Source organism: Pholcus phalangioides, unplaced genomic scaffold, assembly GCF_987345545.1.
Source record: "Pholcus phalangioides strain wild (caught in Gottingen) unplaced genomic scaffold, Ppha-v1.0 ptg000008l_1, whole genome shotgun sequence".
NCBI classification, from domain to species: Eukaryota; Metazoa; Arthropoda; class Arachnida; order Araneae; family Pholcidae; genus Pholcus; species Pholcus phalangioides.
In genome coordinates this window covers 26122780-26139110 of record NW_028301601.1, presented here as the reverse complement: position 1 = coordinate 26139110, position 16331 = coordinate 26122780, and the positions used below count along the sequence as shown (strand labels likewise).

The 16331-nt window shown below is 39.9% G+C and overlaps 1 protein-coding gene across 1 annotated transcript; it reads left to right on the top strand.

The window, feature by feature from the left end:
* Nucleotides 1-387: 387 nt before the first annotated feature.
* Nucleotides 388-15046, top strand: LOC149084099 (uncharacterized). Its single transcript, XM_089234450.1, has 5 exons — nucleotides 388-484; nucleotides 1005-1062; nucleotides 2963-3014; nucleotides 12995-13067; nucleotides 14366-15046. The coding sequence occupies exons 1-5, from the start codon at nucleotides 479-481 to the stop codon at nucleotides 14549-14551; spliced, it is 375 nt and encodes a 124-aa protein (XP_089090576.1). The 5' UTR covers nucleotides 388-478; the 3' UTR covers nucleotides 14552-15046.
* Nucleotides 15047-16331: the final 1285 nt, after the last annotated feature.

The following is a 16331-nucleotide window of genomic DNA, read 5'->3' as shown; positions in this document are numbered from 1 at the left end:
ATCTGAATATTGCAGTAATCAGAATGTGATCTGCATATTGCAATAATCAGAATTAAAACTAAAAGTTCATAAATATGTACCTAGCGCCTATCAAAAGTGCTTAGCGCTTCAAATACGTATTTGCTAGAAGTTTTAATGTTTATGATCAAAAAGTATTATCAGTGATGGTCCATTTTTCTTGCGCAGAACGAGAAAGAGCTCCTGCCGGCCCCATATTCTACAAACTGCACCGACTATAAGATTCAATGGATAAGCAGAGGTGGACACGGACCACTCGATCAGACTGTATGAATGTCTATAAGTATCGGTATCGTAGAATTTACATGAATGTATAGTACCAAATCCTTAGATTGATGCTGATAAATTTCTCGGCAGATGTGTATAGAAGAGTGTTTGCTCAACAGATCAATCGAAGCTCACGGCTGTTTCAACCCAGAATACATCACTTCGCCGAACACGAAGCCATTTTGTTTCGGGGATGACGGTAAGCATTTATTATTTTGTTAAATTGGGAGTAAAATTATAATCCTTGTTAGGATCATAACAATTAAAAACTGATATTTTACATTAAAAACTTAAATACGGAAAAAAAAATCAAAACAAGAAATTGAAAAATCACAAAAATAATTTGCGGACCAGCAAATAATAAATGGGAAAAAATATTTTATTACCGGCAAGAAATAATACCGTGAATATGAGGAGGTTGTCAGGCAAATAATTAATAAATGCGAGAAATAATTCACGAACCAGCAAAAATGTAACAAACTGGAGAAGTGACGGCCTAGCAAAAATTAAATAAATGGATGAATAAATTTTACAAAAATACCATAAATATTCGTTTCATGTGTTTTTTTTGGCTTCGATCAGGGGCTAATAAAAAATTAGATTTATTTTATTAAATGACTTAAAAAATTTCAAAAAGTTGAATAACGTTGTATGTAATTTCAAAGTTTTTATTTTTTTTGGTCACGAATAAATTCATTTTACATGACTTTTCTCGATAGTGCGACCTTTGGACTCGGACTACCAGGAATGCCAAACACTCTGTCCATCTGCCTGCTTGTGAGTTATACCAAAATATATTATTGATCATAAATAATTGAAAGTACGAACGTTTTAACAACTGGCTGTTGCGAAGCGGAAAGTGACGTCATCCTTGTATGAGTTGCCATCTGGCGGCAGCGTCAGCAGTTGTGAGCTTGGCCTGAGTCTGGTCTGGCCGTCCATGTACGGTCCCTTTCAGTGTACACGAGCTCCAAGGAAAGATTGAGAGAGATTCGGTGCCTCTGTAGTCTAGTGGTCTAGGGTCCGGTTCACCCGGAAAATGAAAGGACGTGGGTTCGATTCCCCGCTGGGGGCAGTTCAATTTTCTCTGTTTCCAAAATATATCTTCGGAACAGCCAGTTGTTAAAGCCTTCGTATGGCAGCGGAGAGTGACGTCATCCTTGTATAATTGAAAGTGCCTTAAAATAGTGATGGGCAAACTACGGCCAGCGAGCTGGATCAGCACCTCCTGGAGATAGAAGGCCTGTGTATTATTTGCTATAAACGTCATTCAGACTACCTAGCAAATTTGCCACATTTAGAAACACAGCATCCTATTTCGTTTCTTCTTATTTTCTCGTAGAATCTTCCTGATTGGCTCACAAATACCGCATAGCGATTGGATGTGGAGCATAGAAATCGCCAATCCTGAGCTTGATCATTTTTTTCCCCACAAAGATGACACTGGCACGAGCAGGGGATTTTTTCCCCTTACTAAACTGGGGGAAAATGGACTACGTACTGACGTCACAAGCAGCGTGCAGAGGCCTTCTATCTCTAGGAGGTGCTATCTCAGAGGTTCCTTAAACGTATTCCGGTAGAAAAGTATCAATGCACACAACACAATAAATATCTAGGCTATTTCATGAAAATTCGGGAAAAAGAAAGTCGGTGTCCACACCAATTCTCGCCAAAAAATTATCAAATACAATTAAATTGCTAATTATAGCCAAAAATAAAACCTGTCAAAGACAATTAAAGTGGTCGATTACAACCATAAAAATTATCAAAGGCTATAGCGATAGATGGCAACTATCAAGTGAAACTGCCAACTATCGATAAAATTTCTCAAAAATCGCCAACGGCGGGAAACAGGGAGCTTCCAGAAGCCGCAACGGGTGAAAATTTGCAATTCACCAAACAAAACGCATACGCTTGACAAATATGTGAGATGAATGTGTTTATATGACACGATAACTATGACTAAGTCATAAAAAACAATCTTAATGCTGATTTCAAAAGTTCATGTGCGTGTCATTCAAAATAAGAGTGAAACGGGAAATTTTTCATTTAAAAAAAAAGATGTTAAAGTTCAGAATTACAGAAATGTCTCGTAAAATACGGGACATATGATCACACGATACATACAAGTTTCTGACCCACAAGTATCAAACAAACAGAAATACCGCATAATCTGGCCCGAGGACTGAAATGTTTGCGCACAACTGCCTTGAAACATGCGAGAAATCGGCACATACTTTTTTATCATTTGAGAATTATTCATATCTTTTTCTCAGACCAAAATATATCAAGGAATCGGATATTTTCTAGATTCCATGCTGAGGTGAACTCGGAAAGAAAATCATCGGGACTCGGACCCAGACCCTCTTTCATTCCGGGTAACCATGCTAAGATGTACGGCATGACCCAGCTTTCCTTATTTCACTCGCGCTGAAGTAGAGGTATTAATAGCCTCTCTTAACTTCAGCGAATGACTCCCAGTTGGGACGGTAGAGGACGGCTTTTTCTCAGCCCAATATATGAAGGAAACAGATTTTGTTTTTCTTCTCAGCATAAAATCCAGAAAAAACATGTTTCTCCCTGTTCTATATCTAGTTTAAATAATTTGTGAATTTCCAATAAATTTTCCGATAACTCTGATAGGAATCTATTTTGATATCGTACTGTATTTTTTTAGCTACGAGTCAATGGATGTGCGTCACGAAGAATTCACTGCTGAAGACACGAGAGTGAGTTCCTATTCCGTGATTTTTTTGTAATGCTTTCAAAGAGTCTAAAACAGTTAAATGAGAAAAACCATTAGAAAAATGATTATTTTTACAACATAGGAAACGGTAGTTTAATTAGTAAGCACGTATATAAGAGTAACCTTTCCTGGTCTTTGAATATACATACAGGGTGCTCTGTTAATGGACCGACAAATTCAGAGGGTTGTTAGTAAGCATCAAGAGGAACAAAAATTTCAATGGAACGTGGTATTGCAAACTACGTTTGAGGGGGTTAAGATAGCGAAAAACGCATGCAGGCTCTGAGTCCAGACGAGACGAGAGGTGGATGTCAGTTGATCGCTGAATGTGTTCGTGGGTTCGCTCGCCATATCTGACGTAAGCAGCGTCGCGAAACGCATGCGCTGGGGTAGGATCACGCGCTGCGGACGACGTAAATTAGCTCTATTGCGGTAGTAAGCACGTGTTAGTTGCCTGTTTCAATTAGTATCGTGATGGCGTCCGTTTTCGCGTCGTTGCAGACTGTGCAATGACGTCAGCGGCAGCCACTTCCAACAACTCTTGTAATAATTTATGAAATAAATCTTTTTCTAGTTATTATTGTACTTTTTATCGTTCCAGCGTGACGTCGAAACCTCTGTGCATGCGTTTTTCGCGATTTTCACCCTCTCAACGTGATTTGCTACACCATGTTTTATTGCATTTTGTTCCTATTGATGCCTACAAACAACCCTCTGAGTTTGTTTGTCTGTCCATTAACAGAATACCCTGTATATATATTTTAAGTATACAGTATTTATAGTTTGATTCCTCTTGGAACTTCTACTAAGAAGCTCGATTTTTTATATATTGGCACTTTGCAGGGCACTCCATTTTATTTCTTAATTTTTCTATGACTTTTGAATAGAAAACTGTCAAATATTTTTGTAGCGACAATCAAGGAACCGTGAAATTTTTTTTGCCGCTATAACCGAGGTGTTTTCACTCATTTTTGAGACATTGTCTCTTCAAAGTATAAACCTTCAATGACAAGAGGGGTGGCAGCTAAGTGATGGTTGCCAATCTCGTAGAAGAGATCTCATTTTTATTGAAAATTATTAATCTTCGAGTAGGCTTACCATGCGAATGCACCCCTGTCAACGCCATTTATATATGTGCACAAAAGATGGCGCCACTATACAAACAAAAAGAATGATATATTATTTATTATCATAATTTTAAATATGTGTAATTCGAATTCGTTGGGGGGGGGGGAGAGAAATGAAACAACTAAAAACGTTGCAAAACGTGTCGCGATATCTTTGGACGTTGTATTTCGTTGACGTTAAATCAACGTTCATTATGGAAATTGCTGTTCATATTTATGTTACATCTGAGGTATTGAGATAACTGTTTCGCATAATCGAGTTTAATAACATTCATATCACCAATAAACATGTCATTAGCATTCATATATAGCATGTGTTATTGACAATTCTCTGAATAACACGTTGAGGTCGTTTGCAGAACAGGCATGTGTTCGAAGTCTCGTGTGATAATGCACCGAGTGCGTGTCTGCGAATGTGAATCCAGCCTAAAGAAAAAGCAGAAAGGTGACACTGTCTTTGCTACAGCTGGTCAAAAGTTGATTCCGTGGCATGACACCATCACACGATATCTTGCGGCAGTCACGGGAAGCATGTCTGGGGATCGTTAGCGGTAAATTCCCGAAAAAAATAATGTCCAAGGACAAATGTGAAAGATTACACGTATCACAGCTGCCTGAAACGCCCCCCCCCCCCTCCCTATCAGGAGGTTTTTGTAACATTTGTTTCCAGATCATTAGTGCATCCTTTGAATGCGCTGAAAATGTATACAGATTTACGTACGGTAAAATCCGATGGTGGCCGTGAATCAGGACTTTCAAATGCATACATTTATTACACGACGGGGAATTATTATTCTGCCGTAAAAGAGGGGATGACCGCATCTGAGGGGGTGTCCTTTTAGAGGAGTTTTACTGTATCAATCCGACTATTGGTTGAAGCTGTTCTGACCAGGCCAAATCATTTTATGTCTATTTTGTTTATTTGAAGAATTGATTTCCCTGTAATTTTGCAAAGTATTTGTTGTTATGTAGAAGTAATAAGTCTGACATAAAATCACAGAAGGAACCAACGATATAGGCTATACTAGAAGCCGGATTAAGCTGGATTAATTCTTTACACGTACATCTTCAGAGGATATATGGACTGATATCGCGCTGACGGGGACTCCCAAGTGGGGTTTTACCAATTGATTTAACTTCCGTTTTCTCTGAAACGTACATTTGTTCAAGTCAAACGTTGTGTTCAGATTGAAACTGCATATCTGAAGAATGTAGAGCGACGTCTGATTTGAACGGTGTAATCCTGACCGGGAGTTAGGATTTGGTAACAAAACTATGCATTATCTCCGGTCAGCGTGGTAGTGGTTATATTTATCCTCTGAAGACGGCAGCCATAGCTGTCAACACATATTAGGAATTCCCTTTGCCTTATTATTTGTCTTTATCGTTGGTTCTATCTGTGACACCTTGCAATAAGTTACTAGACAAAGCTCGAAATTGGCCAGTTCGTGAACTGGCAATTTCACTGAATATAGACCTGACCAATGTCCGAATTTCGGGCTTTGGCCTGCTAGTTCACGAAGGGAACGGAAATCCCTGGCCTGGCCGATGTCCGATAACAAAAGACATGATTCGGAGTCATCAACAAGTCGGCGTATTTTTTCGTGGTAATTATGTCCTCGTTGGCTATGGCTACCCATCCAACCGCAGTCATGATGCGGTAATAATTGTTTTCCTTCAAAATTTGACACAAAAAACTTGTCAACGAGTGACTTGTCAACTTGAAACAAGTCTATTTTCATGCATGTAGCTTTTTTTCAAATTTCTCTCGTTACATGGACCCAATCCAATACAATTGATATACAGGGTGATTCAGAAAAACATCGCCAAGCTCAAAGGTCAATTTAGAATACGAAAACTAATACAACGCCACAACAGGCAAAATGCCCAACGAGGTTGCTGAGAAAAAGACGTCCATAACAAATATGAATCATATATATTTCAAAAATACAGCAACCCAATTAAAAATGCAATTACAAACAATATATATATACACTGCTGGCCACCCAAATTGCAACACCAAGAAAGACAAGAGATATCGCAACAATATTTATTTTGTAGACAACATGTTGACCAAGCATCAAATGATTAAATTTATAGACTTCTGTGAAGTGTGGTTCCTGCCAAAATCAGTAGCCAGAGTAGCCGCCATTCTTGGAGATCACCGCTGCCACACGCCTCGTCATTGATTCAAAGAGACTTTGGATGTGTTCTTGGGGTACAGCAGACCAAGCAGCTTCCACGCGTTGCCAAAGTTGATCTGGTGTGGCAGCTGGGGATGTAATCTGGGTAAATCGTTGAGCAACCATGGACCACATTTTTTCTATCGGCGAAAGATCCGGAGAGCGGCCAGGGAAGCAATTCAATCTGGCGATTGACGAAGAACCTTTGGACAATGCGTGCCACGTGTGGTCGCGCATTATCCTGTTGAAATATGGCTGTGGGCAATCCCTGAAGGTAAGGAAGGACAACTGGCTCCAACACCTCGGAGATGTAGCGCTGGCTTTTTAAAGTACCGGCAATGCGTACTAGAGGAGTGCGAGAGTGATATCCAATACCGCCCCATACCATAATACCCGGTGCAGGACCAGTGTGGCGGTGCATAACGCAGCTGTTCAGCATCCTCTCTCCACGGTGTCTCCAGACACGAATCCGACCATCGTGGTGTTGCAGACAGAAGCGTGACTCGTCAGTAAAGACAATTTCATTCCATTGTGCCGTCCACATCCTTCTTTCATCGCACCATTGGCGGCGGAGACGTCTGTGGTTCTGCGTCAAGGGTAGACGAAGCAATGGACGTCTTGCGGACAGACCACTCTGCTGTAAACGGCGTCGAATGGTACGCGCAGACACTGGATGATGCGGTACAGACTGAATGTGCTGTGCTATGGTTCGTGATGTGGCTGAGCGATCCGTCACTGCCATACGCACGTCATCACGTGAAGTGGTGCACTGAGGTGGATGCGATCGAACACGTCGGTCCGTCGTACCCTCCTGCATCCAACGATCACATATCCGCATTACAGTTGTTTGGTTTCGTCCAACACGACTACCGATTTCCCTGAAAGATAATCCACAATCTCGGTAGGCCAATATCCTTCCTCTGTCGAACTCGATCAAAAGATGATCGCTGTTTTCTACGAGGCATAATTGGTCGTTTTTTTGAAAAAACCACAAGAAAAACACAATTGCCGTACTTCAAATCGTCGAAATCTCCAAGCCTTAAATAGCGCTTTGAAGTGGCGCCACAGGCGCGCGGGATGTGCGTCTGCGTTGAAATTCTAATCATTTGCATATCTCACCTCCGCTAATGCATGTTGTAAATTTCATATTATTTGCATGCTTCCTTCAGGGTGTTGCATTTACGGTGGCCAGCAGTGTACATGATAAAATATTATACAATGCCCATAAAGAATACCTATAGTTGTCTTATTCTAAGAATGGATAGCTTCTCGATTTACTCCAAAATGTTTATCATACTTCTTTTTAAACGTGTAAATTGTGTTACAATTTACCACCTCCGGGGATAAGCTATTCCATTTATTAACAACCCTATTAGAGAAAAATTCTCTGCGACACCATAGCCTTGCATTGTCCCTCACCAATCGATACTGGTGCCCCTTGTAAAAGCAATCGATTGGCGGTGTACTAAAAGTTCATGTTCCATCCTACCCATCCCATTGAAAATTTTGAACACTTCGATCATATCTCCTCGACACCTGCGTTCATCCAATGTAAAAATATTCAAAAAATGAAGTATCTCTTCGTAACTCAAGCTCCGTGTGCCAATAAGGACACGCATAGCTCTTCTCTGCATCCCTTCAACCAAGTCTATGTACCTCTCTGCAGGTATGGTCTCCAAAACCTTACAGCATACTCCAGTCCAGGACGAACTAAGCCTCGAAAAAGCGGAAGAATGACTTTAAGAGAACGCGAAGAGACCATTTTGAAAATATAACCAAGCATTCTATTCGCTTTTTTTGACCACCGCTGAACAATGTTCAGAAAACCTGAGCCGCTCGTCAATAAGAATTCCCAAATCCGTGACCATAGTTGCATCTGGGATAGTGACACCATTCAACTCGTAAGAGAACCGTGGGTTATTCGAACCAAAATGAGCGACCATTCACTTGTTAACGCTAACCGTCATGCTCCATTCATTTGCCCATGCTGCAAACCTGTTTAGGTTGGTCTGGCGCGATTCCTATCGCTTTGATTCCCGATTACCCCCATTAGCTTCACGTCATCTGCGAATTTGCTAGTAATCCCATCGATACCCTGATCGAGTTTATCGATAAAAAGTGAAAAAAGTATGGGGCCAAGGACACTTCTTTCAGGAACTCCACTGGTGACGCCTGTCCAATCAGAGAATTCCCCGTTCACCACAACTCGTTGTGACCTACCTCTTAACCACGATTCTATCCAATTCAGCAAGTTGCCCCCTATTCCAATCTCGTGTAAACGTTTCAAGAGTTTGCCATGTTGGACCCGATCGAATGCCTTCTGGAAATCAAGGTAAACCACATCTACAATTTGCTCTTACCCAAAGCCTTAGTCACGTAATCATAGAAGCAAAGGAGGTTAGTTACACATGACTTCCCCTTCCTGAACCCATGCTGATTATCCGACAATACATTATTCTCGTCCATCCACTTCACAAACTGCCTTTGATGATAATTTCCAAAATTTTCGAGAGGGAGCTCGTCAAACTCACTGGACGATAATTAGACACCACTTCTCTACTACCCTTCTTAAATATCGGAACAACGTTAGCCAGTTTCCAATCCCTTGGGACGATACCCTCAGCAGCACTACTCCTATATATCTGTGCGACTGGCCCCAAGAATTCATTAGCACATTTCCTGAGGACCCTGGGATAGATATCATCTGGTCCTGGTGCTTTGCTTGCACATACGTTTTTTAGAAGATTTAGGACCATGGAGGTCTTCCACTTGAATATCGTTGAGGTTTTTATTACCCCATGCAACACCCATATATCGAATATCATCATCTCCATTAAAAACCGACGTGAAAAAGTCATTTAAAGCACTACACATACCTACATGCCTACATTGCTCTCTACCCTAGAGCCTCCTATCGAGAGGGGGCCCTTACAACCATTATTGGCGTATATAAACAATGATTTTGGGTCAGAGGCAATGTTATCTGCCAACCTAGATTATACTGCCTTTTTACAATCCGCTATCGCTTTCTTCAACGCATTTCTTTTATCAGTAAACAATGACAGGTCACCTCGTCCACTTTTATACTCTCTGAATGCTCTTTTGTTTTCAAGGTAAAGGTTACGCACGCTATCCGTGAACCATAGAGGGTGCGATTTACAAACACACCTTTTTCGAACATAGGGTCTGACGTCGTGTGAAACAGAGGACAACTTCATACTAATTTCGTCCCATTGACTTACCACCCCGACGGATTCCAACCGGTCTTCCTCTAACCTTCCTCTCAAAACATCATAGTTAGTTCTCCGAAAACAAGGAACAGGTCTTTTAGTATCAACCTTACCAAAGGAAAAGTTACAGTGAAATCTGGCAATACGATGATCACTAGAAGAAAACTTTTCCCCCACCGAAACATGTTCAACTAGATCCTCAGAACTAGTAAGAACTAAATCCAAAATAGCAGTACCCCTAGTGGCTTCTGATACATGCTGATACAAAAAATTTTCGAGCACCAACTCAAGAAAGGCTCTTTATACTGATTTCCAGATGAAAGGTTCTCCCAATCAATACCTGGGTAATTGAAATCGCCTAGTATGAGAACCCTCTTACGCTTACACATGTAGGAAATTTCATCATGCAATTTGGCGATGTAGTTGGGATCCCTATTCGGTGGATTGTAACAAACCCCAACAATAAGTTTATGACGTCTTTTGTTCTCAAGTTCAACCCATATGGTTTCAATATCACTTCTCTGCACGTTACACTCTCTAGCCTTCAAACATGATTTCACGTATATCAACACTCCACCCCCTTTCCTATCAGATCTATTTCTCAAAAAAGTATCGTATCCGGAGATGTGTAAGAAAGATTCATCCCCATCGTTTGCCCAAGATTCTGTAATGGCTATAAGATCCAAACCCTCCACAACTATCATAGTTTCTAAAAAATCTTTCTTATTACCCAAGCTCCTGGCATTTATTAACACACATTTTAATTTGCCCGGTGATTTAGTGTCAATCGAGAAGCCATTCAAGTCAGAGGTGGGTAATTCCCCGTCAGTACTGTTGTGATTATCATTAACTAACCCGCATTCCTGACTACGTGGTCTGGGAGTAAAAAACCTGACCTAAGCCTATCGTAAACCTCCCGGACCCCCTCCTATTTAGATGGATCCCATCCCAACGAAGCCACCTATCGGTAAATGGGGAAAGCTCCAAGAACGTGACCCCAAGCGAGGAGCAAATGTCCTTCAGGCCTAAATTGAATTGGTGGATCCTACACCTATACTACCCGTTGGCAGCACTGGAGTGACTGCCACATTTGAACCCTCCACCCTAGCGAATAATAGTAAATCCCGGTACTCTGACAGAGACACTTATATTCGCTTCTACCTGGTTCGTTCCCACCAACAGAATCACCCGCAAGGGCAACTTTCGGCGACAAAAAATGTCTCGAACGTTGCTAAGCTCCCCCCCCCCCCCCCCCAGGAAGACACGACAACGCTCGAAACCCCGAAAATCCCTACACACTCTGTTCCCAAGTTCCCTAACCGTAGAATCGTCGATAATTAAACCCCCTATCACTATCGCTCTCTACCTCATCCACCCATTTGCCCTCTACACTGTCGTTGTTCGTGGAAATTGCTTCTACATCAACAGGTGGCATAACGACAAGTGGCTCCGTTATAGCCGGGCCCTCTAGAACTCTAACTTTTCCCGTAACGCTTCGACCTCGAGTGGGGTTCGAACCCGCCTTGCTCTGGAAAAGTGTGTGACACAATAATTCCCTGTAGCAGCTCCGGATGGTGTTTACACGCTTATGTTCCTTTGTGATTTTTTATGTTATCATATGCCTCAATTGCCCTTTCAGTTTGGCGATTTTTTCTGAATCGACCGACCTATATATAGCCACGTACAACCCGTTGGCGATGAAAAAAAAATGGATGCTGCGACTGTCGGACTGTCTCACATCTGCACATTTAACTTTGGCCAGGGATCTCCAGCCACTTCGAGAATTGCTCAGCCAAAGCCCGAAACATTTATGAAAATCGGAGTTTGGCCACACCTCTCGGCCATGTCGTGAATTGGCTGCACTTCGGGCTTTGGCAGTAACATGCGCATTGATAAGCTGGAATTTCAACAAACATATGAACACATTGATATTATTAACATTTGAAGTTATGATAATTTTAGAAGATTAATATTTTTCCGTTATTTGTAGACATCAGGAGTTAAGTAAGCATTTCGTATATATTACGTTTTATTTTATTGCAGTATATTGCACGCAACTTCTGACACGCTTTGCTCTTTTAACCTGTTTACGATAACGGGCGATCATTACTTCCAAACACACTTATGCAATAAATTCAAACAAATTCTCTGTGTTTTCTTCCACTATCTAGAATCTTCATAGTAACCCTATTATCTACGGAAGTTGCTCTTTCTTTCCCCTCCTTTCTTTATAATATATCTTTCTACTATATATACACGTAAAAGCGAAAGAGAGCACGTAGGGTGAGGGTGAAAGTTTCCTTTTTCAAACGTGCAGTTAGGTTAGGACAAGGTTACCATATTTATCGCCGATTCGTTAAACTGATATATATATAATTCGAATTTTCTGCCAAAACCTTGTACGTGAAGTGGTTAAAACTCTCCATGGTGAATGATGACTTTTCCATGAACATGATAAATCAATCTCACTGTACTTTGTTTTGCCCCCAAAATTTCCTCTGTTTTTCGAATTTGAATATCTCAGTGAATATTAGAAACATAGAATATATTTTTGTTGGCATCAGGTGAGAGAGGGCAACAACTTTCCAATTGTAATTTAAAGAACAGAGGAACCGTATAAAAAATTAAATTTCGTATTTCAATACATATATGGCCCCCAGTGAAAAAAACATAAACATAACAAGCATTCATCGGGAAAAAAAAACAACTTTTTATTTGGTGCATGACACATTCCAACTTGCACCAATTTGTTAGAAGTTCCTGAATTGGTCACGAGATGCACTTACGGTGTATGATGGTAATGGTCATCATACTGTCATCAGGAATATGAGGGAGAACAGTGTGGTGCACGCCCTTGTCTGAGCTTCATTATATCCATAAGGGGTCATTCAAGTATTACGTCAGCATCGAGGGGAGGGGGGGTTCGTATATGCTGACTTTTGATGACAAGGGGGGGGGTGTTGAAGATTGCTTATGTCATCAACCACCCCTTTTTGAAGATATGAAATATTCTAAGATGCTGACGAAATTTTCCTGCTGGGGGGGGGGGGAAAGGGGGGTCAGTGTTTTGCTAACTTTTGCTGACAAGGGGGGGAGGGCGTCAAAAATGGCTGAAAATCTGCTTACGTAATACTTGAATGGCCCCTAAAGGAAAGAGGGAGGAGGGCTGAAAAACTCCAGGGGGGGGGGGGAATACTCTATTTTCTCTTTTTTTTTTTCAACGCACACCTATCAGAAAACATTCGTCAGTCGTGTTTCTTAATTATTATATTATTAATAAAATGAACAGATCGTAGCGATCTCTTGGGAATACGTGGTGATCACGATATTCAAAAAAAAAAAAAGTCAATGAAATTGCAATAAATGTCTGCTTCCGACTTTCTCGAATGACATTCTCTCGTTAATGCACGAATTTTTCTCTAGGTGCAAAACTCAGATAGTTTTTTACATGACGCGGATGGAGCTGCGCACGTACACGTACAAGCAGAAATATGAGGTAATTATTATTCAAATCCATGCTTTTTTTTATTTACATTCCATCGCTGAACCTAAAGCTGAATCAACACCCACGCACCGCTACGCAGCTTTAACCAGTGGAAAAACCGATTTTGAGGCGTGGCTAGCACAGCGTGGGCTATTATAATGATTGGTTTTTTTCGCCTTGGTCTTATAAAAACTTTCAATGCACTTATAAAAGTGCATTGAAAGTGCCTATTTGGTCAGTAAATTGCAACGGTGCGTCACGTGGCACTTTGATGTGACTGGAGATAGTGTTGCCTTGCAGCAGTCTTCATTTACATTCGCACGAAACGAATTATTTGTTATTATTCGTAACTGAATTACACTGTAAACATTCTTTTTCTGATACAGGATGAGATGGGAACGGGGGGGGGGGGGGTGGCAAACACAGATAAAACCCCTCTTAACGGTCATCCCTGTTTTACGGTCAATTAAAAATGTCCCGGCAGAATGCCTATTTAAATAATGTATTTCGAATCTTTCCTTTACAGTCGATCGCCCTCAGATACTGCCACGGACACCATTCTCATCATTCGTTCCTTTGAACTTGAATCCCTTCATGTACACCAATAGTTGCGGCGTTGGTTCCAATTATGCTCACTAGGTGGCAGCGCAGGTTCTAATATTTGATTTACTTTTCAATGGAATCTTGGATGGAAGTTTGCTAATTTCTGACAACTCTGATCTTAGTTTAGAATCTGAAAATTCGTCGGTAGGAAAATTCTCTCACAGCATTCAATACCAGTGAACGAGTGATTATGTTAGTAAATGTGTGAGCGAGTGAGTAACCGAATGAGTTATTGAAAGAGCTAGCGGAGAAGCTAGTGAGTGAATGACCATGTGAATGACCGAATGAATATGAGAGTGACCGTATGAATGACCGAATGAATATGAGACTGACCGTATGAATCACCATATGCGTAACAGAGTGAGTGACAATATGAACGACCTAGTATGAATGACTGAGTCAGTAGGTGAGATACCAAGTCAGTGACCGTATGCTCACCTGTTCACTCACTTGTTCATTCGCTCACTCAATCGATCATTTGCGATTAATTTTCGCGCACACGGTTATTTTCTCATCTTAGCATTACAGAACATTAAATAAACGCTGCTTTCTGCACTCGGTGAACAAAAATCCTTTAGCCTCGTTCGGCGACACAAATCGCACGGCCCAAGAGTCGCTTCTGGTTCGAGGCTGTAATTAAGAATAATTTTTACCTGTGATGAAAATAGCTATTTGTGTGAGTTGTGTTTTTTTGTTTATTTTCAAAGAACGTCGAACTGTTTGGTTACATCGGCGGGTACCTTGGAATGTGGCTTGGCTTTTCCTTGATCGCTGCTGCGGATTTCATGGAGACTCTTCTCACTTTGATGATTTTCGGATGCCGGAGACCGAAGAACAAAACAAAGGATAATTTCTTGAAGAAGAAGAAACCGCAAATGTTTTTATTTCCTTAAGGCTCGTCATCTAAAGTAATGCACATGTAATACGCTACAAGAGGGGTGCACAACCGTTTCAGTCCACGGCCCAGAAACTTTTATGAATAGGGTGACCGTATGATTCGTATTTTACGGGACGCTCTTGTAATTTTGGCATTCCCAAGTTTTTCGTCAAAATTTCCCTTTTTTCCTTCAATTTTCAACAAGGCAAGTTGGATTTTTGAAATTAAGAATTAAGATTATTCTCTCGTAACTCATTTTGTAATGTCTCTAACAGTATTTTTGACTGTGATTGGCAACTTTACTTGCCATAGATAATTTTTCGTTGTAATTGACATTTTCACTTGTTTCGGACATTTTTCTCTTCGGCCGTTATTGATAACTTCATTCGCCTCTGGCAATTTTTTTGGCTGTAATTAGCAACCTTAGACAAAATTTTTTCGGTAGGCATTTTTTCTGTCATCAGTAACGTTAATTGCTGTTGATTAACCGACAACTGGCGCTATATCCCGTATTTTTATGAAGGTAAATATAATCAGCTTAGAATTTTCTCGTGTTGTGTGTATTGATACTTCTGTACCGGAAAATGTTTTGTACGTTGGATGTGAAACTTCTTGGCGGACCGCGTTTGGCTGTAGGTTGCGCACCCCCTGCTCTTTAACATGTTTTCGGCTATTGATCATATGTGTTCGCAGTGAATGAAATTATATCTGAGGTTAAAGCACGCTAAAAGTGAAGAACAATAACTGAGGAATAAAATATTTTGCTTGCAAACTTATAATTACTATGAAAATTGGATCTTTTTTCTCCTATTTTATATTGTTTTTCTTTTCTATTTATCAAGGCATTTTAAGCGCAAATTGACGGATCATACTGTAATACACGGTTCAAAACTCTTTCTAAAATGTTATATTTCCTTTGTATTCTTCATTCTTATCATTAGAGCCCGGATTATATGTAAATGCATAAGTGCATATGCAATTGCATATTTCAGCACTTTTTTATAGTTGATGCATATAAATGCATAAAATTTTAGAATAAGTGCATATTTTTAGAATTTTGTTCTATCAATCACATTATATTGATGTTTTCAAGATTATTTTCAATTTGTTTTCCTTCGAATTTCTTCATGAAAATATTTCACGATTGAGCAGTGTTTGTTTAGAGCTTATTTTTAGGCCTTTTTAAAAAAGTACATATTTTTGCACTTCTAAATGCACATGTTCTTAAATTTTTACGCATATTTCTTTTAAATATACTCATTTTGTGAATTTTTTTCCTCTTTGTTTTGGTCATACTTCATTGCTTTAATATGAATATTTTTTCCCGCTTTTTGTTCATGGCTTTTTTTTCATGTTTAGTGTTTAGGGAAAATTCAGCATTTTTAAGTGCATATTTTTTTTTGCATTTCACGTAAATTTTTCAGAAATCTTATACAAAACCTATAAAGGCATAAAGCATAAAAGATCTATAAAGCATATTGGAGAAATTAATTTCAAAGAATATTTTTGTGTATTGCATAACATATTTCGGTATTTTTAGATGCATATTTTCATAATTTCCCTCAATTTTATTTGGATTTTTCGACACTTTTGAATGTATATATATACCAAACGACTTGGTAAATCCTAGGTTTTACCACGAGTTGGGGTAAAAGACCGGAAAACGCTTGTAACATACATGTATAGAAATGTTTATATTCGAATATCTGTTTCTTTCTTGCGGTGATAATTTCAGAAAGTTAATACTAAAGTTTTTATCATGAAAAAATGGAAATTATTAATACAGGGTGGGCAAG

What these genes read in the sequence shown, in the direction of transcription:
- LOC149084099 (XM_089234450.1), top strand. An exon ending in CTCTGTCCATCTGCCTGCTT is followed by an intron (nt 1,063 to 2,962) that starts GTGAGTTATACC and finishes GTATTTTTTTAG; the next exon opens with CTACGAGTCAATGGATGTGC. An exon ending in CGTACAAGCAGAAATATGAG is followed by an intron (nt 13,068 to 14,365) that starts GTAATTATTATT and finishes TTATTTTCAAAG; the next exon opens with AACGTCGAACTGTTTGGTTA.